The 27,633-nt window shown below is 40.5% G+C and overlaps 1 protein-coding gene across 1 annotated transcript in view; it reads left to right on the forward strand.

Moving 5' to 3' along the window:
* The window catches only part of PKD1L3 (polycystin 1 like 3, transient receptor potential channel interacting), an 82,220-nt gene that overhangs the window by 50,384 nt on the left and 4,203 nt on the right, over nt 1–27,633 (forward strand). The window contains 8 exon segments of the mRNA XM_043599384.1: nt 1,939–2,038; nt 4,535–4,672; nt 5,635–5,781; nt 5,784–5,910; nt 22,613–22,746; nt 26,684–26,781; nt 27,391–27,470; nt 27,472–27,549. Of these exon segments, the coding sequence (XP_043455319.1) occupies nt 1,939–2,038; nt 4,535–4,672; nt 5,635–5,781; nt 5,784–5,910; nt 22,613–22,746; nt 26,684–26,781; nt 27,391–27,470; nt 27,472–27,549 (902 nt within the window).

The following is a 27,633-nucleotide window of genomic DNA, read 5'->3' on the forward strand; positions in this document are numbered from 1 at the left end:
CTCTCTGCCCCTCCCCAGCTTGTGCTCTCTTTCAAAAATAAACATTAAAATATTTTTTCACCAAAAAGTGATTTTTCTCTATACAAAATAAATATTTTTAAAAGCAAAAGAAATTTTATGATCACAATGGCCAAAAAATTTGTAAGAAGTTTATCTTCCCTGGAGTCAAATATATTAGAACAATAATATTCCAATTGGTTTTTAAAAATGGCAAAAACCTGATAATACATGGCGATGCCTCAACCCTTCACTGCTAGCGGAGGAAAATAAGGCAACACAGGGTAAAACCTTCAAATTCTGCATCCCTTTACTAAATAAGTTTCATTTCTAAGGACCTATCCTGAGAAAATTCAAAGTAGTTTACTTTTAAAAATTGGCAACAAATTAAATGCCCCAAAATAGGACACTGCTTAATGAATGTCTTAATATGAGGTAGCCATATCTATATAGTGGAATGCCAAACAACCATTAAAAATGTTAAAGAAAATGTAGTGACATGGAAAGCCAGTCCAGATATATTAAGACACAAGTGATTAAGGAATCTATTCCAAATTTAAATTTTTCTTAAAATCTCTAATTCTTCCTTTTTCCCAAATTTTTATAAAAAACGTTTATCACTTCAGTTAAAAAAGCTGAAGGGGTATGCCCAGGTGGCTCAGTCAGTTAAGCCTCCAACTTCAGCTCAGGTCATTGTCTCATGATTCATGAGATCTAGCCCCACATCGGGCTCTGTGCTGACAGCACAGGGCCTGTTTTGAATCCTGTTTTCCTGTCTCTCTGCCCCTCTACCGTGCTCGAGCTCGCTCTCTCTTTCTCTCTCTCAAAAATAAATAAAAAAATTTTTTAAAGTTGCAGGGGCGTGTTGGTGGAAAAGTATAAAAAGAGGAAGAGATGGAAGCAGGTGTATTAGATTAGTTATTGCTATCGCTACAGTGTTGAATTTGGTTGGACCTGTGGCCAAGTGAACTTTCTACTTTTTCTCCCATCTAGTCCGGGCCACCTGAGGTCTCCAGAGGAGACACACCCAGAATGGAGTGTCTAAAATCGGGTGTGTGGCAACAGGCTGGAAATAGCACCCTTGTCTTTATTCTCCTGAGGACTAGAGCGCTTTCTTCCCCTCCATGGAGATTAAAGGACAAGGTGGAGGGGGTATACTTATTACACATGTAACAGATACTTTTAAAGTCTTAGTTACAAGAGTCCATGCTTACTTTAGCAAAAGAGAGACTTAATTGTTGGGATTTTTATCCCCAGGGGCATCTGGGTGGCTCAGTCGATTTAGAAGCCAACTTCAGCTCAGAACATGATTTCACAGTTTGTGAGTTTGAGCCTGGTTGGGTTCTCTGCTGTCAGTGCAGAGTCTGTTTTGGATCCTCTGTCCTCTTCTCTCTCTACCCCTCCCCCACTTATACTGTCTCTGTTTCTCTCAAATAAATAAACTTTAAAAAAGTTTTTTAAGAAGTGTAGCTTCTCCAGTCCAGCTCATTAGAGGTCTTCCAAAGACAGGTGGGTTTTGTTTGTTTGTTTAATTTAAGTAGGCTTCATGCCCAGCCTGGAGCCCAACATGGGGCTTGAACTCATGACCCTGAGATCAAGACCTGAGCTGAGATCAGGAGTCAGACACTTAACCAACTGAGCCACCCAGGCACTCCAAGAAAGATGTTCTTAAGTAACTTACACAGATCATCACAAATCATCTGATAGTTAAACTTTCCTATCAAGCAGCTTACGGACTACAAGCAAAATTAGAAATGTTAACATTGTATTAACCAGGTCCCTGTGATTATGCAAAAATAATTATGAAACCACCTAATTTTCGGTTTTTCATGATAATAAAGGGCCAAATAATTGAAATGCATTAACCATAGTCACCTTGGATCCTGTACTGTCTGCTCCTTCTGTGATCTTCTCTGTTTCCCCTGTGATCTCTCTGTCTAGGCGATCGTCCTCACATTGTCCATCTCACTGATGCGGAACAGGATGCCGTGTCTTACCAAAGAGAAGGAACAACAAACAAGGAGGATCTTGGCACTCTTGGGTAATTTAAGTAGTTCTGAGTACCAACATCTGATTTTGCAGAGAGCAAATTGTATTGAAATACTGGACATCTAGCCACCTCACCGAGTCCGTCATCTATGTAGGGACCTTGTCTCTCCTTAGCTGGCTGCTTCTTCTCTGCTGCCCATGGAAAACCATTGTGTCACCACACTCATGTGCTCCTCCTGAGACCCTCTCGTGCTCTCTCAGTGCTATGCCTCTTGTCCGGGTCCTGCATCTCCTTCCAAGTGTCTATCTCACCCCTGAGCCCCAGAGGCTGTTTCCAGCTGCTCACCATCTTTATCTGGACACCTCTGATCAGACCTACCCCAATCCAGATTGCCTGGCCTGCAAACCCACTTCTTTACTCTTCTCCTTTCGTTTAAGTACATGCCCACTCTCTAAAAATGTCAAAATAATCCTCAATTCTTACTCGTCACATTCAGTCACCACGCCTGAGGGAAACTACCCTCTAAAAACCTGATTGGAGCTGCTCCTGTTATGCAAATGAACCTCACAAACACAATGGTGAGCAAAAAAATTAACATAGTACTTTAATCATGGAAAACAGCACATATATACACTTGTGTGTATACATAGACATATCTATCTATCTATATATATTTGCATACATATATATCTCTGTATATGTGTATACAGAGATCTATATAGACCTATATAGACCTATATAGATCTCTGTATACACATATACATACACGTGTATGTGTGCATATATATATATAATATATATATATATGTATGTATGTATGTATGTATTTGTGTCTGTGAAGAAATGCATGGGAATGATAAACTCTAAAATTCAGCATTGGATTAGCTCTCTGAAGGAAAGGAATACTATCACAGACAAACACTAACCAACTTTATTAAGTAGTGGTAACTTATTTCTTAAGCTGAGTGGTAGATACATTACTAAGGGATAGGCACCCCATTCCTTATGAGATTTGTAGAAATTAATCTGGTTTCATACTGCCTTCCTAGGCCTCATTTCATTTCTCCATGCTCTGGAATTGTTGTTCCCTCTGCCTAAAAAGGACTTTTTCTTTTCTTGTCCTTGTCCATTTGGAGAATTGTATCTGACTCATCCTTCACAACAAATGTCAAGTTTCACCTCTATGACACCTTCTCTGACTTCCTCAGGGAGATTTATTTTCTCTTCCGTGACTCCCAAGCATTTGGCACAGACGTGCTAGCAAGTTTCATGTCCTATTCTGGCTCCTTCTCTCTCCATCTTGGTTTACATGTCTCTAGATACTTCTCACGGTGTGGTCTGCAGACAGCAGCTTTGGCATCTCCTGGAATTTTAGAAAATGCATAATCTTAGGCCTCACCCCAGGATCTGCATTTGAACCACATTCCCAGGTGGTTCCTGTGCACATTGAAATGTGAGGAACCCTGCTCTCCAACAGTGCTCCCCACGTGCAGTTCACGGACTAGCACTGCTTGTTTCTAGTCCAAGATGAAAACAGAAAGTGAGAGGAAGTATTTAGAAAGTTTTATAGCAATCGGACAGACCAATTTTAGACATATTGAATCTAATTTTTTTAAATTTTTTTTAACGTTTATTTATTTTTGAGACAGAGAGAGACAGAGCATGAACGGGGGAGGGTTAGAGAGAGGGAGACACAGAATCTGAAACAGGCTCCAGGCTCTGAGCTGTCAGCACAGAGCCCGACGCAGGGCTCGAACTCACGGACCGCGAGATCATGACCTGAGCCGAAGTCGGCCGCTTAACCGACTGAGCCACCCAGGCGCCCCTGAATCTAATTTTTAAAGTAGGACTTGGACAGCGCCTGGGTGGCGCAGTCGGTTAAGCGTCCGACTTCAGCCAGGTCACGATCTCACGGTCCGTGAGTTCGAGCCCCAGAGCCTGGAGCCTGTTTCCGATTCTGTGTCTCCCTCTCTCTCTGCCCCTCCCCCGTTCATGCTCTGTCTCTCTCTGTCCCAAAAATAAATAAATGTTAAAAAATAAATAAATAAATAAATAAATAAATAAATAAATAAATAAATAAAGTAGGACTTGGGGACACCTGGGTGGCTCAGTCAGTCAAGTGACTGACTCTTTATTTCAGCTTGGATCATGATCTCGAGGTTCGTGAGTTCGAGCCCCAAGTTGGGCTCTGCACTGTCAGCATGGAGCCTGCTTGCATTCTCTGTCTTCTCTCTCTCTACACTTCCCCTCATCTCTCAAAATAAATAAACTTTTTAAAAATGGGACTTGTATTTTACATGCTCCTGTTTTACTTCTTTATTCTAGCAATTCCTTGTTACTGTATTTTATCAAAGTATCTGTCCCCAGTGGACTGGAATTTTTCTTACGTCCTTCATGATAGTTTGAGAAGTGCCACTGCTGTGGCTTTATTCTTTGTGTTTTCAGCATTTAAGAGGAGGTACTCCTAGTAGAGTTTCAGCAAATGTTGATGAATAACTGCTTAATGAAATATAACTGTTTTTTGGGCTACATTTGAATTTTTGACAGCAAAATGTTCACCATTACCTGGTTCGAGAGATAAGAATAACCCTGTCTATACAGCTCCAGCTTTCCACAGCCCGGGTAAGTGACCAGAAAGAACCTTGAAAGAGAAGAAACATTTCAAGCTGACAGGAGATATTTTGGGCATGGAGAGCAAACAGTAATCCTGTTGCACAGGATTGATTGATCCTGGAGCACAATTCCCAGCAAAGGGGGAGTGAGAAGTAAATGAAAATACAGGGGAGTGAGAAGCTGTCTTAAAATACTCCCCTTGAAAAAAATATGGACTCCAGGGAGTGTGGTAAATGGGCAGACTCCTGAACTTAGGAGTCATGAGAAGTCATTATGTGCTTGAATAAGCACCTTCCTCTGCCTACAGAGTAGAGTAACAACTTGATCTATATACTTCACAGGAGGAAAAATGAATATGCTTTCAAAAGTGGTTGTCCTCGGGGTGCCTGGGTGGCTCAGTCGGTTGGGCATCAGACTTCAGCTCAGGTCATGATCTCACAGTTTGAGTTCAAGCCCCATGTCAGGCCCTGTGCTGACAGCTCAGAGCCTGGAGTCTGCTTCGGATTCTGTGTCTCCCTCTCTCTCTGCCCCTCTCCTGCTCATGCTCGATCTCTCTCTGTCTCTCAAATTGTTTTAAAAAAATGAGAAAAAAAAAGTCACTGTCCTCTAAGTACAGGGGAACTGGTTCAGCACATATCATGTTTGGGTTATCGCATTTCCTGGACCAAAGAAGACCAATTCTGTTTTTATCTGCCTTCCCTTTCTTGTGAACACAGTCCAGAGATAGCTAGAGAGAGAAAGGTTGGGGGCGGAGATGCATTTAAAGAACTAAAATACGGCAATTCTTGTGTAGGATTTTGTGTATCTTATTTAAAGGAAGACTTCTGATGAGTGGCAGAGTAATTCTGGGAAGGAATATATAAATATTTGTAGATATGTATAGGCACCACCATGAGCCAAATACGTTGGCTCATCTGTTTTCAGTTGTTGGGTTGAATGAAATTGCCAAGGCTTGGGAACCATGAAGGAGAAGGTGTAGAGAATTTCTAAGCTAACCAGTCAACTGTAATTTTTTTTTTCCTATTCTTTCCTAGTACAAATCCTCTTCCTCATCTTGTTGATGACTGTGGTCTACTCAGCACAGAACTCCAGTAGGTTTTACCTCCATCAAGCTATTTGGAAGAGGTTTTCCCACCATTTCTCAGAGATCAGACTTCTTAAGCATTTCTACCCACAGGCCAATCTCACCTTCCTAACCTTTATGGGGATTACAGAGGTATGGACACAGTCCTGGGGCCCCACTTCTGGGATGCTTCTTGTTCAAAATTTTCTACCAGTGACCAACACTTTGTCCTACCTTTCTGTCCTAAGTAAGCTATATTTTGGAAATTGTTGCATTCATTTATCTCAGGATTGGTAGTTTCCTTTGGGCATTTGGAACACGGCCATGGTTCCTGGGGTGGCGGCAGGGAGAGCCCTAAAAGACACGTTCATCTCAGTAAAGGCTTTTTTGGGCCATTTAGGCAAGTGTTAACAGATGGCAACTCCTATGCCTTGCATGTTGATCCTTTCTAGTTCACTTCTGGATGGTGATACTTCTCGGTTCAGGGCATGTTTGCTTGCAGTCTGTTACTATGTGCGGAATGAAGTATTGACCAAATTAAAAGTGAATGGAACCCTGGGTGGCTGAGGCTAGTGCCATCATGGTAGGCGTGGTCCTCCTTCTGGACTCCGTGGCTCTGCAGTCTAGTGTCTTGGTCCAAAAGCACAGACTCAGAAGCAAGACTGATCAGGTTCACTTGTTAGCAGTGTATTCTTGGGGAAATTACTCAATCTCTTGGGCCCCAGTTTTTTACCTACATGATGGAGATACTCTTAGGACCTGCCCTGTAAGATTGATGCGAAGATTAAAAACTCAGTAGATGTAAATGCTTAAAAGAGTGTCTGACCCAGAGTATTTACTGGATAAGTGTTAGCTATTATTATTAACTGGGGCAGCTGGGGCTCTGGCTAATCTACCACAGAGTGTACATGAGTTACCTAGACATGCTAAGGAAAAGCCCCAGCAATTGGTAGATGGAGACAGAGAAATAGAATTAAGTAGACCAGAGGTGAAAAGCAGTAAAACTTGGCACTAACGTGGTTTATCTCTTCAACTACTAGCAAATCTTTACTTTCAATTTTATTTATCTATTTATTTTTTTAGCAATCTCTACACCCAGCTTGGGGCTTGAACTCACAACCCCAAGATCAAAAGTCGCATGGTCCTCCAACTGAGCCAGCCAGGCACCCCACAAATCTTTACTTTCAGGATTGATGTAGGCCAGTCCTGCTAGTCCAATTGTTTTCAGGAATATGAAGCCCAAGCTATTCATGGCAGATAATCTGTTTCTTGTAAATACTTAATCTTCCTAAATAGCATGGTGCAGTGTTGAATCACATATAGGGAAGGATCTCTTTTTTTGTAGGATTTAATTAAAAATCTTATAGCAGTATGAGCTTGCCTTTTCTCTCTTGACTTTTCTTCCTGGACTGAAAACAACTGATCAAAATTCTATCATAATTTCATGTATTTTTCATTTAAGAAACACAGAGTGAGAGGGGCCCCTGGGTATCTCAGTCAGCTGAGCATCCGACTTTGGCTCAGGTCATGATCTCACAGTTTGCGAGTTTGAGCCCCACATCGGGCTCTGTGCTGTGGGTGCAGAGTCTGTTCTGACCCTCTGTCTCCCTCTTTCTCTGTGTCCTTCCCCCTCTCATGATCTGTCTCTGTGTCTCTCTGTCACTCTCAAAAATAAATAAACCTTAAAAAAAAAAGAAATATAAAGTGAGACCATCTTTGAAGATTGCTAGCCCTCACCTTTCTCTTCTGTCTTCAGCCTCTCCCTGTCAGATTTCTCTCAATAATCTTTCATGTTGAAACAGGTTTTTTAAATAATTAAAACACATACATGGAGAAAACTCAAATGTGCCACAGGGTATATTGTGCAGCTCTCCTCTGTCCCCTAATCCTCGGAGACACAATGACATTCCCAATTTATTATATATTCTTTCGGAGGTAATCTGTGCATTTGCAAATATGTTTGGTAAGTGGTAGCCCACTTATAAACATTGCCACGAATTTTGTGTTTTTCTGTTAACAGTTCACCAGAGATTGTTTCATCAGTATACGTAAAGCCGCCCCTATGTTTTATTCATTTACTGTGTAGCATTCCTTTGGTCACATGTCTCATAATTTATAAAACCAGCTCCCTATTGATAGACATTGAGATTTTTTTCAGTCTTTCATTGTTAATAATACTATTATTAATATCCTTTTGTGTACATAATTTCACACATGTACAAGTATATCTACAACATGAATATCTGGAAAAGATGTGGTAAAATGTGCATGCATTCTTAATTTAGAAAGATATTGCCAAAGGGTACCTGGGTGGCTCAATTGAGTGACTTTTTTTTTAATGTTTGTTTATTTCTGAGACAGACACAGAGCATGAGTGGGGGAGGGGCAGAGAGAGACACACACACACACACACACACACACACACACACACACACAGAATCCAAAGCAGGCTCCAGGCTCCAAGCTGTCAGCACAGACCCCGACGCGGGGCTCAAACTCACAAACCGTGAGATCATGACCTGAGCCGAAGTCGGTCGCTCAACCGACTGAGCCACCCAGGCGCCCTCAGTGACTTTTTTTTTTAATGTCTCTATGTCTGTATTTGTATGCTCAATCTTTCCTCTAGCCTCCTGAACCTATGAGATACTTTTTTTTTTTTTTTTAGTTTGTTTATTTTGAGAGAGAGTGTGAGCAGAGGAGGGGCAGAGAGAGAGGGAGGGAGAGAGATTGGATCCCAAGCAGGCTCTGCACTATCAGTCGGACGCTTAACTGACTGAGCCATCCAGGCGCCCCAAGTGTCTGACTCTTGATTTCAGCTCAGGTCATGATCCCAGAGTCATAGGATTGAGCCCCACAATGGACTCTGCACAGAGCATGGAGCCTGCTTAAGACTGTCTCTCTCTCTTTCCTTCTCTCTCTCTCTCTCTCTCTCTCTCTCTCTCTTCCCCCCTCCTTCTGCCCCTCTCCCCTGCTCTCAAACTGTCTCTCTAAAATAAAAAAAAAGAAAGTTATTGCCCCAGTCTTCTCCTTATTGTAACAGTTAACACTCCCATGAGCAATGTATGAGTCTGGCCACATCCCCAACAGTCCACTGAAAATTGGTGTTTTCAAACAATACCCATAGCTCTGAAATAGAAGAAAGGCTTTGCAAGTGCACTCATGAGAAAATGGAAGTCAAAACCAGAGTAAGGTACCATCTTCCACCTCTCATCTGGGCAGAATTTGCCTCTGCCCTTGCCCTGCTTCATTCCATCCTCCCATACTGTTTTCAAACATAAATCAGTATTATTCCCCTGTTCAAAACCTCCCAGTAGATTGCTATCATACTTAAAATCCCAAACCCTTTCCAGAGCTTACAGAGGCCTGCCCAGCCTGGCCCACAGCTACACCTCCACTCCTATGCCCACCCCTCCTCCACTGTCCTTCAGCCATGCACACTTCTGTGCCCTCCCACACACCAACCCTGTTCTCAACTCAGGGCCTTGGAACGTGCTGCTACCCTGACAGATATTTGCATCGGGTGCTCCGAACGTTATTATGGTCTCTCTCACAAGCCACATCCTCAGAGAAACTTTCTCTAGTCATCCCTTGTAGACGAATAGTAGTGTTCCCTCCCCAGCCCCCTCTATCCCTCCTCCTACTTAATTTTTCTTCTTAGCACTATCATTACCTGAATACTATTCGGTTCTTGTCTCTCTGTCTCCCTCCTCAAATGTGTGTTCTCTGTGGACAGGGACTCTCTTTCATCCAGTATGCTCCTGGCACCTAGAGCAGGATCTGCCATACGTGTGCACTCCATACATATCAATTGAAGGAATGTATGAACGAACGAATGTCCTTTCCTAATCTCTGCCCAGTTTTCATTGGGCTGCTTGATTTTTTTAGACTGTTTGGATATATGGGAATTTTTTGTTGGTGTTTATTTTTTTTTAATTTATTTTATTTTATTTTTATTTAAAAAAAATTTTTTTTAATGTTTATTTATTTTTGAGACAGAGAGAGACACAGCATGAATGGGGGAGGGGCAGAGAGAGAGGGAGACACAGAATCGGAAGCAGGCTCCAGGCTCTGAGCCATTAGCCCAGAACCTGACGTGGGGCTCGAACTCGCGGACCGCAAGATCGTGACCTGAGCTGAAGTCGGACGCTTAACCGACTGAGCCACCCAGGCGCCCCTGTTGGTGTTTATTTTGAGAGAGAATGACTGAAGGAAAGAGACAGAATCCCAAGCAGGCTCTGTGCTATCAGTGTGGAGCCTGAGATGCGGTTCAAACCCATGAACCGTGAAATCACAACCTGAGCTGAAATCAAGAGTTGCATGCTTAACCGACTGAGTCACCCAGGTGCCCTGGGTGGGGATCTTTTTATGTATTAAGAGCTTATAGGGGCGCCTGGGTGGCTCAGTCAGTTAAGCGTCCGACTTCGGCTCAGGTCGTGATCTTAGAGTTCATGGGTTTGAGCACCGCATCAGGCTCTTTGTTCAGCACAGAGCCCATTTTAGATCCCCTGTCCCCCTCTCTCTGCCCCTCCCCTGCTTGCTCTCTCTGTCTCTGTCTCTCTCTCTCTCTCTCCAAATAAATCAATAAATAGCGAGCTTATATGGTTGTAGATCTAAATTTAGATTTTTATATAGAGGGGCGCCTGGGTGGCTCAGTCGGTTAAGCAGCTGACTTCAGCTCAGGTCATGATCTCACAGTCCGTGAGTTCGAGTCCCACGTCGGGCTCTGTGCTGACAGCTCAGAGCCTGGAGCCTGTTCCGGGTTCTGTGTCTCCCTTTCTCTGACCCTCCCCCGTTCATGCTCTGTCTCTCTCTGTCTCAAAAATAAATAAACATTAAAAAAAATTTTTTTAAATAGATATTTATATAGATAGAAACTATGAACTTACAAAGATTAATTCAGGGAACTGATATCTGTATGATGTTCTCTTCACACTCCTATCTCCCTAGGAGTATGGTATGCCTTTCCGCCCTCATCTTCCATGGATCCCTCATTAATAGTCCAAATCTCTTGTTAGGTTTATTTTATCTTTGTGTAGCTATTATGAGTGAGATATTTTATCTGTCTTTACCATTTAAGTAAATATTGTTTGGATGTATGAAGGCTGTTGATTTCTGTATATTAGCACTCAACCACCTTGCTGAGTTCTCTTTTTTCTTTATTTTAAAATATTCCAGTTAGTTAACATATAAGGTTATATTAGTTTCACGTATATGATACAGTGATTCCACAATTCCATACGTTATCCGGTGGCTCTCCATTACCTTTTTGTAAGTAGTAGTTTTTCAGTTGATTCTTTTTCCCCAGCTTTACTGAGGTATAATTGACAAGTAAATTTGTATGTGTCCAAGGTACAATGTGATGTTTTGATATATGAATACATTGTAAAATATTTACCACAGTCAAGCTAATTAACATATTCATCATATCGCAAAGTTATGTGTTTTGCATTTTTTTTTTTAGATTTTATTTTTTTAAGTTTATTTATTTTGAGAGAGAGAGACAGTTAGTGGAGAAGGGACAGAGATAGAGGGAGGGAGAGAATTCCAAGCAGGCTCTGCACTGTCAGTGGGGAGCCTAACAGGGGCTTGAAGTCAGGAACCTGTGAGATCATGACCTGACCCAAAACCAAGAGTTGGATGCTTAACCAACTAAGCCACTCAGGTGCCTCTGAGATTTTTTTTTAAAGTAATCTCTGTATTCAACGTGGGGCTCAAACCCACAACCCCAAGATCAAGAGTCACATGCTCCAACTGGGCCCACCAGGTGCCCCAATTTTGGTTTTGGTATGCTAAGAACACATAAAGATGTATTCTCTTAGCAACTTTCAAGTATACAATATAGTACTATTAACTATAATGATTATGCAATACATGAGATCTCCAAAATTATTCATTTAAAAAAAAAATTTTTAACGTTTATTTATGTTTGAGACAGAGAGAGACAGAGCATGAATAAAGGAGGGTGAGAGAGAGAGGGAGACACAGAATCTGAAACAGGCTCCAGGCTCTGAGCTGTCAGCACAGAGCCCGATGCGGGGCTTGAACTCATGAACTGCGATATCATGACCTGAGCCGAAGTTGGACGCTTAACTGACTAAGCCACCCAGGCGCCCCCAAAATTATTCATTTTAAATAAAACTGAAAGTTTGTACACTTTGGCCAATATCTCCCCATTTTCCCTTCCCTCTCCCCAGCACCTGCTAACCATCATTTTACTCTCTGGTCTATGCATTTGACTTTTTTAGATTGCACATGTAAGTGAAATCATACAGTATTTATCTTTTTCTGTGTGGCTTATTCTGCCTTGTATAATGTCCTCCATATTCATCATGTGGTAGCAAATAATAAGATTTTCTTTGCGTGTGTCACGTTTTCTTTATACAGTAACCCACTGACATACACCTAGATTGTTTCCATATCTTGGCTATTATGAATAATGCTGCAATGAACATGGGAGTGCAAATATCTCTCCAAGATATTAACTTCATTTCCTTTCAATATATACCCAGGAGTGAGGTTGCTGGATCACATGGTAGTTCTGTTTTTAATTTTTTAAGGAACCCCATGCTGTTTTCATAATGATGGCACCAATTTCCATTCCCAGCAGCCGTGCACAGAGTTCCCTTCTTCACACCTTCACCAACGCTCAGTATGTCATCTTCTAGGTAAAAGCCCATCACGAGGTCCCTGAGCGGCTCAATTGGTTAAGCATCTGACTCTTGATCTCAGCTCAAGTCTTGAACTCAGGGTTGTAAGTTCAAGCCCTGCATTGGGCTCTGCACTGGGAGTGGAGCCTACTTACAAAAAAAAAAAAAAAAAAAAAACACAACATCTGAATAGGTCTGAGGTGATACTTCATTGTAGTTTTGGTTAGTGATTTTTACATATACTGTTAGCCACTTTTTTTCTTGATAAAAATGTATATTCAAGTCCTTTGCCCATTTAAAAAATTTTTTTAATGTTTATTTTTGTGTGAGAGAGAGAGCACAAGCAGGGGAGGAGCAGGGGGCAGCAGGACAGAGGATCTGAAGTAGGCTCCACGCTGACAGCAGAGAGACCCATATGGGGCTTGAACTCACAAACCACAAGATCATGACCTGAGCCAAAGTCAAATGCTTAACTGGATGCTTAACTGACCGAGCCACCCAGGTGCCCCTGACCATTTTTTAATCAGTCATTTAAGTTTGTTTGTTTGGTATTTAGGTGTATGAGTTCCTTGTGTATTATGGTTATTGACCCCTTACCAGATACATAATTTGCAAATATTTCCTCCCATTTCATCGTGGTTTGGTGGTTTCCTTCACTGTGCAGGAACTTTTTAGTTTGTTGTAGTCCCTCTTGGTTTTGTTTTGTTTTGTTTTTGCTTTTGATGTCCTAGTCAAAGAATTGCCAAGACCTGCATCAAGGAACTTTGCCCCTGTTTTCTTCTAGGAGTTTACAGTTTCAGGTCTCAGAGTTAAGTTGGTAATACTTTTGGAATGGATTGTTGTATGTGGCATAAGAAAAGGGTCCAGTTTCATTCTTTGGCATATAGATACCCAGTTTTTCCAGAACCATTTGTTGAAGAGACCATCTTTTCCCTGTTGTCTATACTTAGCACGCTTGTCATAGATTCATTGGCTGTATGTGCATGAGGTGATTCTGGGCTCTATGTTCAGTTCCATCATTCTGTGTCTGTTTTATGTCAGTACCACATGATTTTGATTGCTATAGCTTTTATTTTTTTATTTTTTTTTCCTGGGAGAATTATTTTCCAAAGTGCTCATTTATTTTTTTTTCAATATATGAAATTTATTGTCAAAATGGTTTCCATACAACACCCAGTGCTCATCCCAAAAGGTGCCCTCCTCAATACCCGTCACCCACCCTCCCCTCCCTCCCACCCCCCATCAACCCTCAGTTTGTTCTCAGTTTTTAAGATTCTCTTATGCTTTGGCTCTCTCCCACTCTAACCTCTTTTTTTTTTTCCTTCCCCTCCCCCATGGATTTCTGTTAAGTTTCTCAGGATCCACATAAGAGTGAAAACATATGGTATCTGTCTTTCTCTTTTTGGCTTATTTCACTTAGCATCACACTCTCCAGTTCCATCCACGTTGTTACAAAGGGCCATATTTCGTTCTTTCTCATTGCCCTGTAGTACTCCATTGTGTATATAAACCACAATTTCTTTATCCATTCATCAGTTGATGGACATTTAGGCTCTTTCCATAATTTGGCTATTGTTGAGAGTGCTGCTATGAACATTGGGGTACAAGTGCCCCTATGCATCAGTACTCCTGCGTCCCTTGGGTAAATTCCTAGCAGTGCTATTGCTGGGTCATAGGGTAGGTCTATTTTTAATTTTCTGAGGAACCTCCACACTGTTTTCCAGAGTGGCTGCACTAATTTTCATTCCCACCAACAGTGCAAGAGGGTTCCCGTTTCTCCACATCCTCGCCAGCATCTATGGTCTCCTGATTTGTTCATTTTGGCCACTCTGACTGGCGTGAGGTGATATCTGAGTGTGGTTTTGATTTGTATTTCCCTGATGAGGAGCGACGTTGAGCATCTTTTCATGTGCCTGTTGGCCATCCGGATGTCTTCTTTAGAGAAGTGTCTATTCATGTTTTCTGCCCATTTCTTCACTGGGTTATTTGTTTTTCGGGTATGGAGTTTGGTGGGCTCTTCATAGATTTTGGATACTAGCCCTTTGTCCGATATGTCATTTGCAAGTATCTTTTCCCATTCCGTTGGTTGCTTTTTAGTTTTGTTGGTTGTTTCCTTTGCTGTGCAGAAGCTTTTTATCTTCATAAGGTCTCAGTTCATTTTTGCTTTTAATTCCCTTGCCTTTGGGGATGTGTCGAGTAAGAGATTGCTATGGCTGAGGTCAGAGAGGTCTTTTCCTGCTTTCTCCTCTAGGGTTTTGATGGTTTCCTGCCTCACATTCAGGTCCTTTATCCATTTTGAGTTTATTTTTGTGAATGGTGTGAGAAAGTGGTCTAGTTTCAACCTTCTGCATGTTGCTGTCCAGTTCTCCCAGCACCATTTGTTAAAGAGGCTGTCTTTTTTCCATTGGATGTTCTTTCCTGCTTTGTCAAAGATGAGTTGCCCATACGTTTGTGGGTCTAGTTCTGGGGTTTCTATTCTATTCCATTGGTCTATGTGTCTGTTTTTGTGCCATGCTATAGCTTTTATATTGTAGTTTGACATTAGGAAATGTGATGCCTCCAGCTTTGCTTTCTTTCTCAAGATTCCTTTGGCTATTTGGCATATTTGGTGATTCCATATAAATTTTAGGATTATTTTTTCTATTTCTGTGAAAAGTGCTTTGAAATTTTGATAGGGATTACATTGAATTTGTAGATCACTTTGGGTAGTGCGGACATTTTAACAATAATCTTCCAATCCATAAACATGGGATATCTTTCCATTTTATTTGTGTCTTTTTCATTTCTTTCATCAGTGTCTTATTCTTTGTATCTTTCAGTTTCTCAGTTGAATCTATTCCAAAGTATCTTATTATTTCTGATGTTCTTGTAAGTGAGATTGTTTTCTTGATTTCTTTTTCGGGTAGTTCATTGTGTAACCAAATGCAACTGATTTGTGTGTATTGATTTTATATCCTATAACTTTACTAAACTCATTTATAGGTTTTACAGGTTTGTATTTATTTTTGTTTTGGTGGGATCTATAGGATTTTCTTTGTATAAGATCATATTATCTTTAAACAGACAATTAAGTTTGTCCTTTCCTATCTGGATTCTTTTCATTTCTTTTTCTTACCTAATTTCTTTGGCTAGGACTTCCTATAGTATGTTGAATAGAAGTGCAAGAGTAGGCACCCATGTCTTATTCTTGATCTTAGAGGAAAAGCTTTTAAGCTTTTCACAGTTATGATGTTAGCTTTGGGTTTGACATACATGGTCTTTATTATGTTGAGGTACATTGCTTCTATGCCTAATTTGTTGACAGTTTTTATCGCAAAAGGATGTTGAATTTTGTCAAACGCTCTTTCTGCATCTATTGAGATCATCACATGATTTTAATCCTTTATTCTGCTAATGTGGTATACCATGTTTATTGAATTGTTTATGTTGAATCATCCTTGCATCCCAGGGATAAATCCAATTTGGTTGCAATGTATGATTTTTTTGTAAGTAGGCTTCACATCCAGCGTGGCACCTAAAGTGGGGTTTGAACTCAAAACCCTGAGATCAAGACCTGAGTGGAGATTAAGAATCAGACGCTTAACTGACCAAGCTCCCCAGGTGCCCCGCAATGTATGTTTTATTTTTTTTAATGTATTTTTGAACTTCATGTGCTAGCATTTTGTTGAGAATTTCTTTGCATTTGTGTTCACGAACTATATTGGCCTGTGATTTTCTTATCCTGTAGGCTTTGGTATGAGGGCATTGTTGGCCTCATAAAGTGAATTTTGAACTGCTCCCTCCTCTTTAATTTTTTGGAAGAATTTGAAAAGGATTGATGTTAATTCTTTAAATGTTTGGTAGAGTTCATCCATGATGCTGTCTGGTCCTAGGTTTGTCTTTGTTGGGCGGTTTTTTTGTTTTATGCTTCAATCTCCTTACTCGTTATTAGTCTGTTCAGATTTTTTGTTTCATCATTATTTAGTCTCGATAAGTTGTGTGTTTCTAGGGATTTATCCATTTCTTCCAAGTTGTCCAGTTTGTTGGCATACAGTTGTTCATAGTGTCTCTTGTAATCCTTTGTTTTTCTGTGATACCAATGTTAATGTCTCCTCTTTCATTAATTTATTTATTTGAATCCTCTTTTTTCTTGGTCAGTCTAAAGGCTTGTCAGTTTTGTTTATCTTTCAAAAAAACATTGTTTTTTCTTTCTATTTTTCTAGTATTTATTTCATTTATTTCAGCTCTTTATTGTTTCCTTCCTTCTGCTAACCTTGGACTTAGTTTGTTCTTCTTTTACTAGTTCCTTGAAGACTTAAGTTAGCTTGTTTGTTTGAGATCTTTCCTTTTTCATAAAGTAGGTGTTTATTACTATAAACTTTCCACTTTAGGACTGCTTTTGCTGCATCCCGTAAGTGTGGCATGACATTTTGTTGGAGAACAAGAAGCTGGAGGCACCGTAAGAATGTCCTGAAGGAAAGGGACAGAGCGGCAAGGAACTAAAAGCAGTTCCCTTCCCAGGTGGAAAGCCATTGGGACTGCACGTTCTCTCCAGAAGGATATCATATGGGCACCAGGCCTGGGATAAGAATGTTTTGTCTGGCACCAGATGTATTCATGACCTGGTATGGAATACGCTGCAGGTGCAGGACCGGTCAGGGTGCCAAATACTACGTTGTATGTGCTTGCTGTTATCAGACAATTTGCAAAAATAAAAGAGGCTTGAGCCAGGGGACCGCTGCTTCAGCTCCTGGACAGTCTCAGCCCCTGCTTTCCAATTCTCTCGTCATCACACCTTTAGGACCTCTCTACAACATTTATACTTCCATTTTTATTTGTCTCAAGGTACTTTATAATTTCCCTTTGATTTCTCATTTAATCCATTTGTTGTTCTGAACTGTATTGTTTAGTTTTGTGTATATGTGAATTTTCCAGTTTGCCTCATGTTATTGATTTCTAGTTTCATACCATTATGGTCAGAGAAGATACTTGATATACATGCTTTCAATCTTTAAATTTGTTAAGACTTGCTTTGTGGCCCCACTTACGATGTATACTGGAGAATGTTCCATGTGCACTTGAGAAGAACAAGTATTCTGGTTGAATGGAGTGTTTTGAATAGATCTGTTTGGTCCGTTTGGTCCACAGTGTAACTAGTCTGCTGTTGCCTTAATGATTTTCTGTCTAGATGATCTACCCATTGTTAAAAGTGGATTGTTGAAGTCCCCTACTATTATTGTATTGCTGTCTATTTCTTCCTTCAGTTAAAATTTGCTTTAAATATTTAGGTGTTCCAATGTTGGGTGCATATATATTTATAATTGTTTTGTTCACTTTATGAAGTGAGCCCTTTATCATTTTATCACAAGTGACCTTCCTTGTCTGTTGTGCCCGAGTTTAAATGAAATTCTATTTTATCTGTTATAAGTTAGAGCTACTTCTGGTCTCTTTTGGTTACCATTTGCATGGAATATCTTTTTTCCACACCTTCATTTTCAGCCTGTGGTGTGTACCTAAAACTAAAGTGAGTCTCTTATAGGCAGTATATTATTGGATCTTGTATTTTTACCAGACTCAATCATTCTGTCTTTTGACTGAAGAATTTATTCTCAACATTTAAAGGAATTATTGATAAGAACTTACTGTTGCCATTTTATTGTTTTCTGATTATTTCTCAGCTCCTTTGTTCCTTTTTCCCTCTCTTGCTACCTTCCTTTGTTATTTATTTTTTGTAGTGGTATGCTTTAATTCCCTTCCCTATATCTTTTTTTGTATCTATCTATATAGATTTTGCTTTATGGTTACCATTAGGTTTACATGAAACATCCTATAACCTGATAACAACTTATGTTCAATCACATACAAATACTCTATACTTTGGGGCACCTGGCAGGCTCAGTCAGTAGTGCATGCTACTCTTAATCTCAGGGTTGTGAGTTCAAGCCCCTGCTGGGCATAGAGATTACTTAAAAAATAAATAAAAATAAACAAGATTGTGCTGCCTGTATATTGGGGAAAAAAAGAAAGAAAACCCCTCTATACTTTTTCTTCTCTTTCCCCTGCACTTTATGCAATTGATGTCACACTTCTTTTTATATTGTCATCCAGTAACCAATTATTGCAGTGGTAGTTATTTTTAATACTGTTGTCTTCTAACTTTTATACTAGGGATAAAAGTGATTTATAAACCATTATATTATTACCATATTCTGAATTAGACTATGTCTAATTATTTACCTTTACCAGCGAGTTGTATACTTTCCTTTTGTTACATAGCATCATTTCCTTTCAACTTGAAGAATTCCCTCTAGCATTTCTTGTAATACTGATCTGGTGGTGATGAGCTACCCTAATCTTGTGTGAGTCTCGGAATGGTTTTATCACTCCTTCACTTCCAAAGGACAGTTTTGTTGGGTTTAGTGGCTTTGGTTGGCAGTTTTTTGTTTTCTTTCAGCACTTTGAATATGTCATTCTGCTCCCTCTAGCCTGCAAGGTTTCTGCTAAGAAATCTGATAGACTGTGGGGGTTTCTTTGTGTGTGTAAAGTTATTTTTTCTCTTGCTGTTTTCAGAATTCTCAAGCTTTGAGTTTTAACAGTTTGATTATTATGTGTCTCAGGATAAGCTTCTTTGGGTTGACCTGACTTGGGGGGGTCCTTTGAGCTTCATGTACCCACATGTTTATATCTTTAAGTTTTCATTTATTATTTCTTGAAATAAGTTTTCTGCCTCTTTCTCTCTCTCCTCTTTCTGGGGTTCCCATAATATGTATATTTGTTCTTTTCACAATGTCCAGAATTCTCATAGGCTTCCTTCATTCTTTGTCATCATTTTTCTTTTTGTTCCTTGAACTGGCTAATTTCAAATGACTTATCTTCAAATTTACTGATTCTTTCTTCTGTATGATCAAGTCTGATGTTGAAGCTTTGTATTGAATTTTTCATTTCTATTACTGTATTATTCAGCTCCAGAATTTCTGTTTAGTTCTCTTTTGTGGTTTCTACTTCTTTATTAAAATTACCATTTGGGGGGTACCTCGGTGGCTCAATTGGTTGAGCATCCAACTCTTGATTTCAGCTCAGGTCATGATTTCATGGTTCATGAGTTCGAGCCCTGCGTCAAGCTCTGCGCTGACAGTGCAGAGCTTGCTTGGGATTCTTTCTCCCCCTCTTGCTGTGCCTCCCCTGCTCACATGCACACGTGCTCTTTCTCTCTCAAAATAAACTTAAAATTACCATTTTGTTCATGCATTGTTTTCCTAATTTCATTTATTTGTTTTGTCATGTATTCCACTGAGTTTCTTTTTTTTTTTTTTTAATTTTTTTTTTCAACGTTTATTTATTTTTGGGACAGAGAGAGACAGAGCATGAACGGGGGAGGGGCAGAGAGAGAGGGAGACACAGAATCGGAAACAGGCTCCAGGCTCTGAGCCATCAGCCCAGAGCCTGACGCGGGGCTCGAACTCACAGACCGAGAGATCGTGACCTGGCTGAAGTCGGACGCTTAACCGACTGCGCCACCCAGGCGCCCCTCCACTGAGTTTCTTTAAGATGATTATTTTGAATTCTTGTGAGGCAGTTCATAGATCTTCATTTCTTTGGAGTCATTCTTTGTGACCCATATAGCTTTGCGTTGGTATTTGTGCACTTGAAAGAGCAAACACATTTTCCAGTCTTTCCAGACTGGTTTTGGCAAGTAAAGACCTTCTTCTGTAGTTTCCCAAGGCTAATGAGATTACCTCCAGAATCTCAGTTGAGTTGGGATGGAGCCATGTCTTGTGGCTATTGTTACATCTGCAATGGGGTCCACAATTTGTGGGCCTGTTACCAGAGGCTTAGGTGGGTATGGATTCTATCTGGTCTCTGGGTGAACAGGACTTACTCCAGAACCTTGTTCACTAGCACTAGCACTGGGACAAGGGTCTGCTTCAGAGTTGGCATATGGCAAGCCTATTACCAGGTGCAAGAATGAGTGTGGCTCCCACCAGATTCCTGGAAGGGCTCCTGCTGGGTCCCTGGGCAGGTGAGATGGGCCCTGGACTGTGGCTGAGAAGGACTGGAACCACCTACCAGGGCTCTTCAGGATCCGCAGCCAGGACCAATGTCTACAGACCTGGTTCTGGAGGGATGGATGAGTGTGTCCCCCACCCGATCCCACAGTGGGCGGGACGGCTTCCTGACAATGGCTGGGATGGCCTGGAGCCAAGTTAGAAGGAAGTTTCAGGATCTAAACTCAGACATGGTTGCTAGGCTTGTCTCCAGGAGCATTAACGGGTGTGTCCCCCAGCAGGTCTCTGGACTGGCAGGACTGCTCATGTTCTACAGCCAGGAGGGGCTGGAGTCTAGTTGAGGGCCATTCCAGTGAGTTTGGTGAGTTTGTCTCCAGGAACCTTTGAACTGTGGCTGAGAGGGACTGGCACTGGGTCACAAGCTGTTTCATGGTCCACAGTCAGGACTGAGGTCTGCAGGCCTATTATCCAAGACACAGGCAGGAGTCTCCTGGTGCATGGTGCTGGTGGCAGGACCAAGACCGAAAGGTAATTTAGCCAAGTGCATAGGGGGACAAAGCTATTTCTGAGTCTGTCGTCAGGACCACAGTTTGTGAGTCAGCCACCTGGGCACGGACCTGCCTTCTCAGAATGGCCTTTTGTCAGTCTTGGACTCCACTGGGGTTTCACAACTCCCTACCTTTGGATCCCAAGGCTCCCACAAACATACTTTTTTTTCCTGAGAATGGTTGCCAAATTATTGTTTTTAAGAGCAGACGCAAGCAGAGGGCCTCCTGTTTCACCATCTTACTGACAGCTTTCAGTCATTTTCTTGTCCGGTTGCATTAGCAGAAATTCCAAATTCTGTTTTTTAAAATAGCAAAAAAGGGCATTTTCTGTTACTAATTTGAAGTATTTTTAAAAACAGTTTCTTGTACTCTTTCATTAGGATTTATTACTGATGGGAACTCCTTTCTTTTGGGCAGTGTTCTGCTTCATCACATTCACATTCCTGGTGCCATACTTCTCCCAACTGGAGTATCTCCCCAAGAACAAGTGAAGCCATCTCACAAGATCAGGAGGATACAGAGAACTGTGGAGTCAAGGGGGCCTCCCCTGATACGAACATCACAAAGTCAGACAGCATTTGGCGTTATCAGGATCAAGAGATACTGGGTGGCTATCCTATCCAAGGGGAATTTGCCATTTACTCAGGAGGAGGGTATGTTGTGAGACTTGGAAGAAGTTCCAGTACTGCAGCCAGGTGAGCAAGGCTGAAGCCTGGAGGGATAACCAGGATGTGCACTTTTGTCCATTCTTAGGGCAATTAGGAATTAAGGACCCATTTGAGTAATTTCTACAGCCACTATAATGCTACTCTGTTGTCTCCTACACTTGTAATACTTTTTAGACTTTAAGGAAATGTATTTTTTAGTTTGAAAATTCCTTGTTCAACCTCAAACTGTAGGTATGTTTTGGTTTGGCAGTTTTCCCAAACTCATTTTTTTTTTCTCATCTGGAAAAACACCTACCAATTTCAATTCAGGTATCTCTAGTTTAGGCAAACTATAATCTTCAAATTTAAGAGTCATCATTGCCCTTTATGAACCATAATCATCCAAGATTCAAAGTTAAATTGCCAGAGATTTGTAGAATCGTTTTATATGTGTATGTGACAAAAATCTTTGTCATTATGTATGAAAAAGCTTAAATTATCTCTTCATTTAAGTTTACAGCAAGAATTTACTCAAAAAGAATGATGCTGGGGCGCCTGGGTGGCTCAGTCAGTTGAGCATCTGATTCAGGTCATGAATCCAAAGTTCAGGTCATGAATCCAAAGTCATGGGATCCAGCCCTGTGTCAGGCTCCACACTCCCTGCTTAAGAGTCTCTCTCTCCCCTGCTCTCTCTCTCTCTAAAATTAAACAAAACAACAATGATGCCAACCAAATAATGACATTTCCACCCCTCTCAAACCTGAATAGCTGTTAAGATCAGCACTTAACATTTAGAAGTAGAAGGAGTAGAGTAATAGGTGGTTGACGTAAAATTAATTCTACCCTAGATGTTAAATGCCAAATATGTTTTCTTGAACATTGAAGTTTGGTGTGAATACTATTATGAAAACCTTCATCTTTGTAGCTAAGTTTATATTAGTGTTAATTAACACTAGTGACAGTTTGAACATTAGTAATAGTGTTTAATAGGTAAACTAGATTTGGAGATGTAGCTTTGCATACTACTGGTACAAAGGTGATATTGGAGATGCCAGGGCATTTTTCTCCTTTGCAGGGTTGAATGGAGAAGGTAGCTTGTAGCGTGCTTCTCCGTCTTCCCAGAGTTCTGCAGCATCTTGAACAGAGCCACTGGCTTGACCATTGCACCAAAAGCCTCTTTGTGCAATTTGTGGTCTTCACTGCTAATGTGAACCTGTTGTGTGCAGGGACCCTGATTTTGGAGTCCAACAACATGGGTATGAAGACCTCTTCTCCCCTCTCTCTCTGACCTGCGTATCACAGGAGAAGGCTCAGTTTCTTCATACCATTAAAAGACAAAGTTATTGGGGCGCCTGGGTGGCGCAGTCGGTTAAACGTCCAACTTCAGCCAGGTCACGATCTCGCGGTCCGTGAGTTCGAGCCCCGCGTCAGGCTCTGGGCTGATGGCTCGGAGCCTGGAGCCTGTTTCCGGTTCTGTGTCTCCCTCTCTCTCTGCCCTTCCCCCGTTCATGCTCTGTCTCTCTCTGTCCGAAAAATAAATAAACGTTGAAAAATTTTTTAAAAAAGACAAAGTTATCAGGGCACCTGGGTGGCTCAGTTGGTTGAGCGTCTGACTTCAGCTCAGATCACGATCTCACAGTTCGTGAGTTTGAGCCGTGCGTCGGGCTCTGTGCTGACAGCTCAGAGCCTGGAGCCGCTCATGCTGTCTCTTCCCCCACTCATGCTCTATCTCTCCTTCAAAAATAAATAAAAACATTAAACAAAAAAAGTTAAAGTTATTAAAAGTCAAATAGTTCAAGGCAAAAACTAGCAGTCCTCTCTTCTTCCCCACCTCATGGCCCTTCCCAGAGACAGCTCCTTCCAGCTTTTTAAACTGGTTCTTTGAAATTTAAAAATTAACATGATTAACTATTTCTTTTTTTTTTTTAACATGATTAACTATTTCATGAATTTTTAGTTGTAGGTATTATCTATTTCTTTTTTCCTCTACTGATGAACATTTAACTTTCTTATATCCAATGCATATCCCTAACACACACATACACACCTTTTCTTTCCTTATCCCAATATAGTAATAATGAAAATAAATATTAAACTAACCATAAATTGTGACTATATAAATGATTTTTCAAAGATGAGCCATGTAACATATTAGTTAAATTTCTTTTCTTCTACAGCTTTTTCCTTAGAGTTTATAATTACCTCCCCCTTTTTTTTTCCATTTGGTTTTGCATGGATCTATCAGAGTCATCTCCAAACTCCTCCAAAAGTAAAAATCTCATTCTGTTCAAAAAGTGTCAAGTAACCTTCATTTTAACCTTTAAAAGATAAAAGGACCTCTCTAGGGCCCTCCATCCTTTTGGTAAAGATTGGTTATCTTCTAGGTCTGCATTATAGCACTCACCCTGGAATCTCCCTAGGGATTATCTTGACCTCTCTCCTCTGCTGGATCTTTCTCCTGGATCCCATTTTTCCTCTGCTGCTGTACTTTATCATTTAAGCTAGAGCACATCATCCAGGAAATTACTGCAAGGGTGCAAAATTAGTAAAAAGGGTGCAAAAGTAGTAAACTTTTTGAAGCCTTCCATGTCTCAAAATGTTATTCTGCCATAACATTTGATTGCTAACAATTCTGGAAACAGTTGTCTTCACAGAATTTGAAAAGTATAGCTCCATTGCTTTCTAGCTTCTCAGGTTGTTGTTAAGATGTATAATGATGTTTGATGCCCCCAGCTCTCAAAAGTTTTTAGAATTTTCTCCCTTCAAGGTGAGTCTTTTAATCTGGAAATGTGTCCATAAACTCTGAGAAATTTTCTTACAGACTTCTATTAATTTCTTCTCTATTTTTCTCTGTTCTTTTTCTGGTATTCCTGGCATTTTGACATTGGAGTGACCAGACTGATCCTTTTTCTTGGTTTTGCTTTTCCATCTTTTTTCTTCTAGTTTCTGGGAACTAAATCCAATAAATGGTTTGGAAATGGTTTAGAATTGAAGCATTCATCTTTATATTTCAATTTTTTTTAATTTTTTTTTTATATTTCAATTTTTAAGAATTGTTTGCCCTTGTTTTTTTTTTTTTTTTTCATAGTGTCCTGTTCTTTTATGGATGCAGTATCCTCTGAACTGTGAGGATGTTACAGAGTTTGTTTCCTTTTCCTCCCCTGCTCCCTTTCTCTGATGCCTCCGAGCTTTATTTATTTATATAGTGATTTTACTAAAGTACAGACAGAGACAGGAGGACCCTTGGGCAGAAAGAGCTGCCAAGCTTTTATTTATTTTTTTTTTCAATTTTTTTTTCAACGTTTATTTATTTTTGGGACAGAGAGAGACAGAGCATGAACGGGGGAGGCGCAGAGAGAGAGGGAGACACAGAATCGGAAACAGGCTCCAGGCTCTGAGCCATCAGTCCAGAGCCCGACGCGGGGCTCGAACTCACAGACCGCGAGATCGTGACCTGGCTGAAGTCGGACGCTTAACCGACTGCACCACCCAGGCGCCCCTAAGCTTTTATTTTTTGATTTGTTTTGTTTTGATCTCCAGTTTTCAGTGTAAGAGGTTCAAATATGTGGCCAGCTTTTCATATTGAAGAGGGGGACAGTGAAAAGCAAATAAATGCTATTTAGAAGTTATTTGCATATGGAAAGAGCTTGTCAACTGTTATCTAGGTCTATGGGACAGTTTTCACATAGAGGGACCCTCCAAACTCCTGCCTTGAGGATATAGGCTTGTTGGACCTCTCAGAGCCTGGAAGCATCTCACCAAGTGGTATAAAAACTTTCTCTTAATTCTTTTCTAGTAGATCATACCTGGTGCCCCTGACTTCAGATTCTCTCTAGTTCAACATCAGTAGGAAATAAACCTTTAATTTTAGGGTGGTGGAAGGCAGGATGGGTAGCTAATACCTCACTGCAAATGATGAGGAAGGAAATCTGGGATCTTGCGATCAATTCTTGTATTTTCAGTTCCACCTGACATTATCTTCAAAAGTATCTGATGCCTCTAATTTTCCTTTCTAGTCTTGCTTCTGGGTTTTCTACACAGCTGATTTAGGTTTCAGCTTTCTTGACTCTGCTTTCAGTGTCATCCTTCTGTTGTCCAGCTTCCGGCAGTTTGTTGCTGTCTCTACCCTCCTCTTTTTCTTTGGGTTGTTCTTTATGCCTTCACTATTACTGTAGTGGCCTTTTTATGAGATTAGAGGGAAACTAGTACGTTCAGTTCCCCTATGTTTAACAGGAAGTCTGTCCTCGTCAAACTTCATTTTCTCTTTATCTTCCCCAGAATTTGCCCCCCAGTATCCTTCCATTTTACTATCAGGCGTTTAATCAGGAATTTTAGACTTCTATATTTATTTCTAGATGAAGCGTGAAGGCTTCCTGTGGGTCTTCATAGGATTTTTCATTAGTAGTAACTACCCAAAAAATAAAAATTAAAAAAAATAATAATAAAAAGGGGTAAACATGGGAAAGTCCCAGTCTTAAGAGGAAACTCTGTGAAGTGGAATTCCTTTTATTTTTAAATGTACTTTCTACTAAGGGACACATCTTAATTCTAATATTTTGGGGCCTTATGAAAGTTTATAGTCACAAGACCTGTCATGATTTTATACACAACAGTCTCACTGTCCTGGGTGGAATCTGAGGCTTTTTAGTCTATCATAGAAACATCTGAGTATTCACAGGATACTGTTAGTATTCATGGGATATTAGTGCTTTACACTTAGTAAATTTGAAATGGCTCAAAGCATACTTATTTCTGAAAGTGTATTTTTAAGTAGTGTTCCCTTCTCCCCACACTTTACATCACGGTCATCATTTCTCTTCCAAACATCATATTGCAAGAGTACAACTAGTCAGTGTATCTCTGCACCTGTTCTGGCTTGGCAAGGATAACACCTTTAATAGCTGTGAAGTCAGACACTGCCCTTATGGTCGGGTCACCAATATACCCATTCACTCTATTGATAGTGCAGGCAGCACATCTCTCCAACACATACATGATCTCAGCTAATATCCAGTGACAGCTCTAGAGGAAATACCAAGTAAAATGTAGAGATTCAGGAACATTTGTAATAGATAATCCAGGAATAGTTGCACTGATTTCCAAGACAGAGTTTGAAAGGAAGAGGGCACAAGCTTTAAAGACTCTTGACTCCAGGTATTCTTTGTTCTCAGGTGCCTTCTTCACCTCTCTGAGGCTGGACATTTAAGTTCCCTTCAGGCATCCAAGGACTTTGGTCTCTTATCTCACAAGCCCTCTGTTATCTCCTAGTCTGTTACTACACCTTCGTACAGGTGAACTTAAAGTGTTAGATGTAAAAGATTCTTGAAGTTTCCAGATGTTATCAGGGGAGCTCTACAATGAGCTATTATTAGAATTAGGGCTATGACTTTGGTCCTTTCCAGAGCCTGAATTCAGTTAAAAGGTGACTGGCTTTCCACCAAGTAGCTCTTCCAGTTTTCAAGAGCTAAGAGATTAATCTCTAGAAGGAATATTTTTGTGTACAGTTGCATTATCCCTATATAAGGTAATAGCAAGAATTGAAAATATGAATAAATAGAGCAAGTATTCAAAAGTACAGGTAACTGCACCAAAAGACAATCTGTCGTAAGCCAATACCTGTCTTATTTTCAGGCCTGAAAATTAATTTGGAAACTTTTTAAAATATAAACAACAAAAATGAAATCATGTATCCAATGAAAGTTGTAGTGGAAAAGGCGAACTTTTCTGTAAGCAGCGGCTCTGAGTTACTACAGAGCAGACCAAGACCATTAACCCAGTGTGTTCAAGTTAGATTTGACAAGTGCTCAGCTTAGTGTTTTGCCAGTATTAAAATACTTCGTTAGGGAGAGACCTGGCTAATCTTTAAGGCAAACCGTAGTGACTGTGGCGTCTGTGTTTAGGGTCATTGGCTGAAACAGCAGAGGTGGCGGTCCTTCACTAGGAAAAGAAACATCCTGGACACGAGCATAAGCCTCATTAGCTGTCATCCTGGGTCTTGACATGAAGCTTACTTCTCTGCATAAGAAAAACATAGCACAATACCACTATGATCGTAACAGGTAAGAAGGAGACTAAGGAGCGAAGCCTATTTCTAGTCAACGTCCAAAGTTTCCTGATTACTCACAAGTATCCTTTCAAACTCC

This window comes from Prionailurus bengalensis, chromosome E2, assembly GCF_016509475.1.
Source record: "Prionailurus bengalensis isolate Pbe53 chromosome E2, Fcat_Pben_1.1_paternal_pri, whole genome shotgun sequence".
NCBI classification, from domain to species: domain Eukaryota; kingdom Metazoa; phylum Chordata; class Mammalia; order Carnivora; family Felidae; genus Prionailurus; species Prionailurus bengalensis.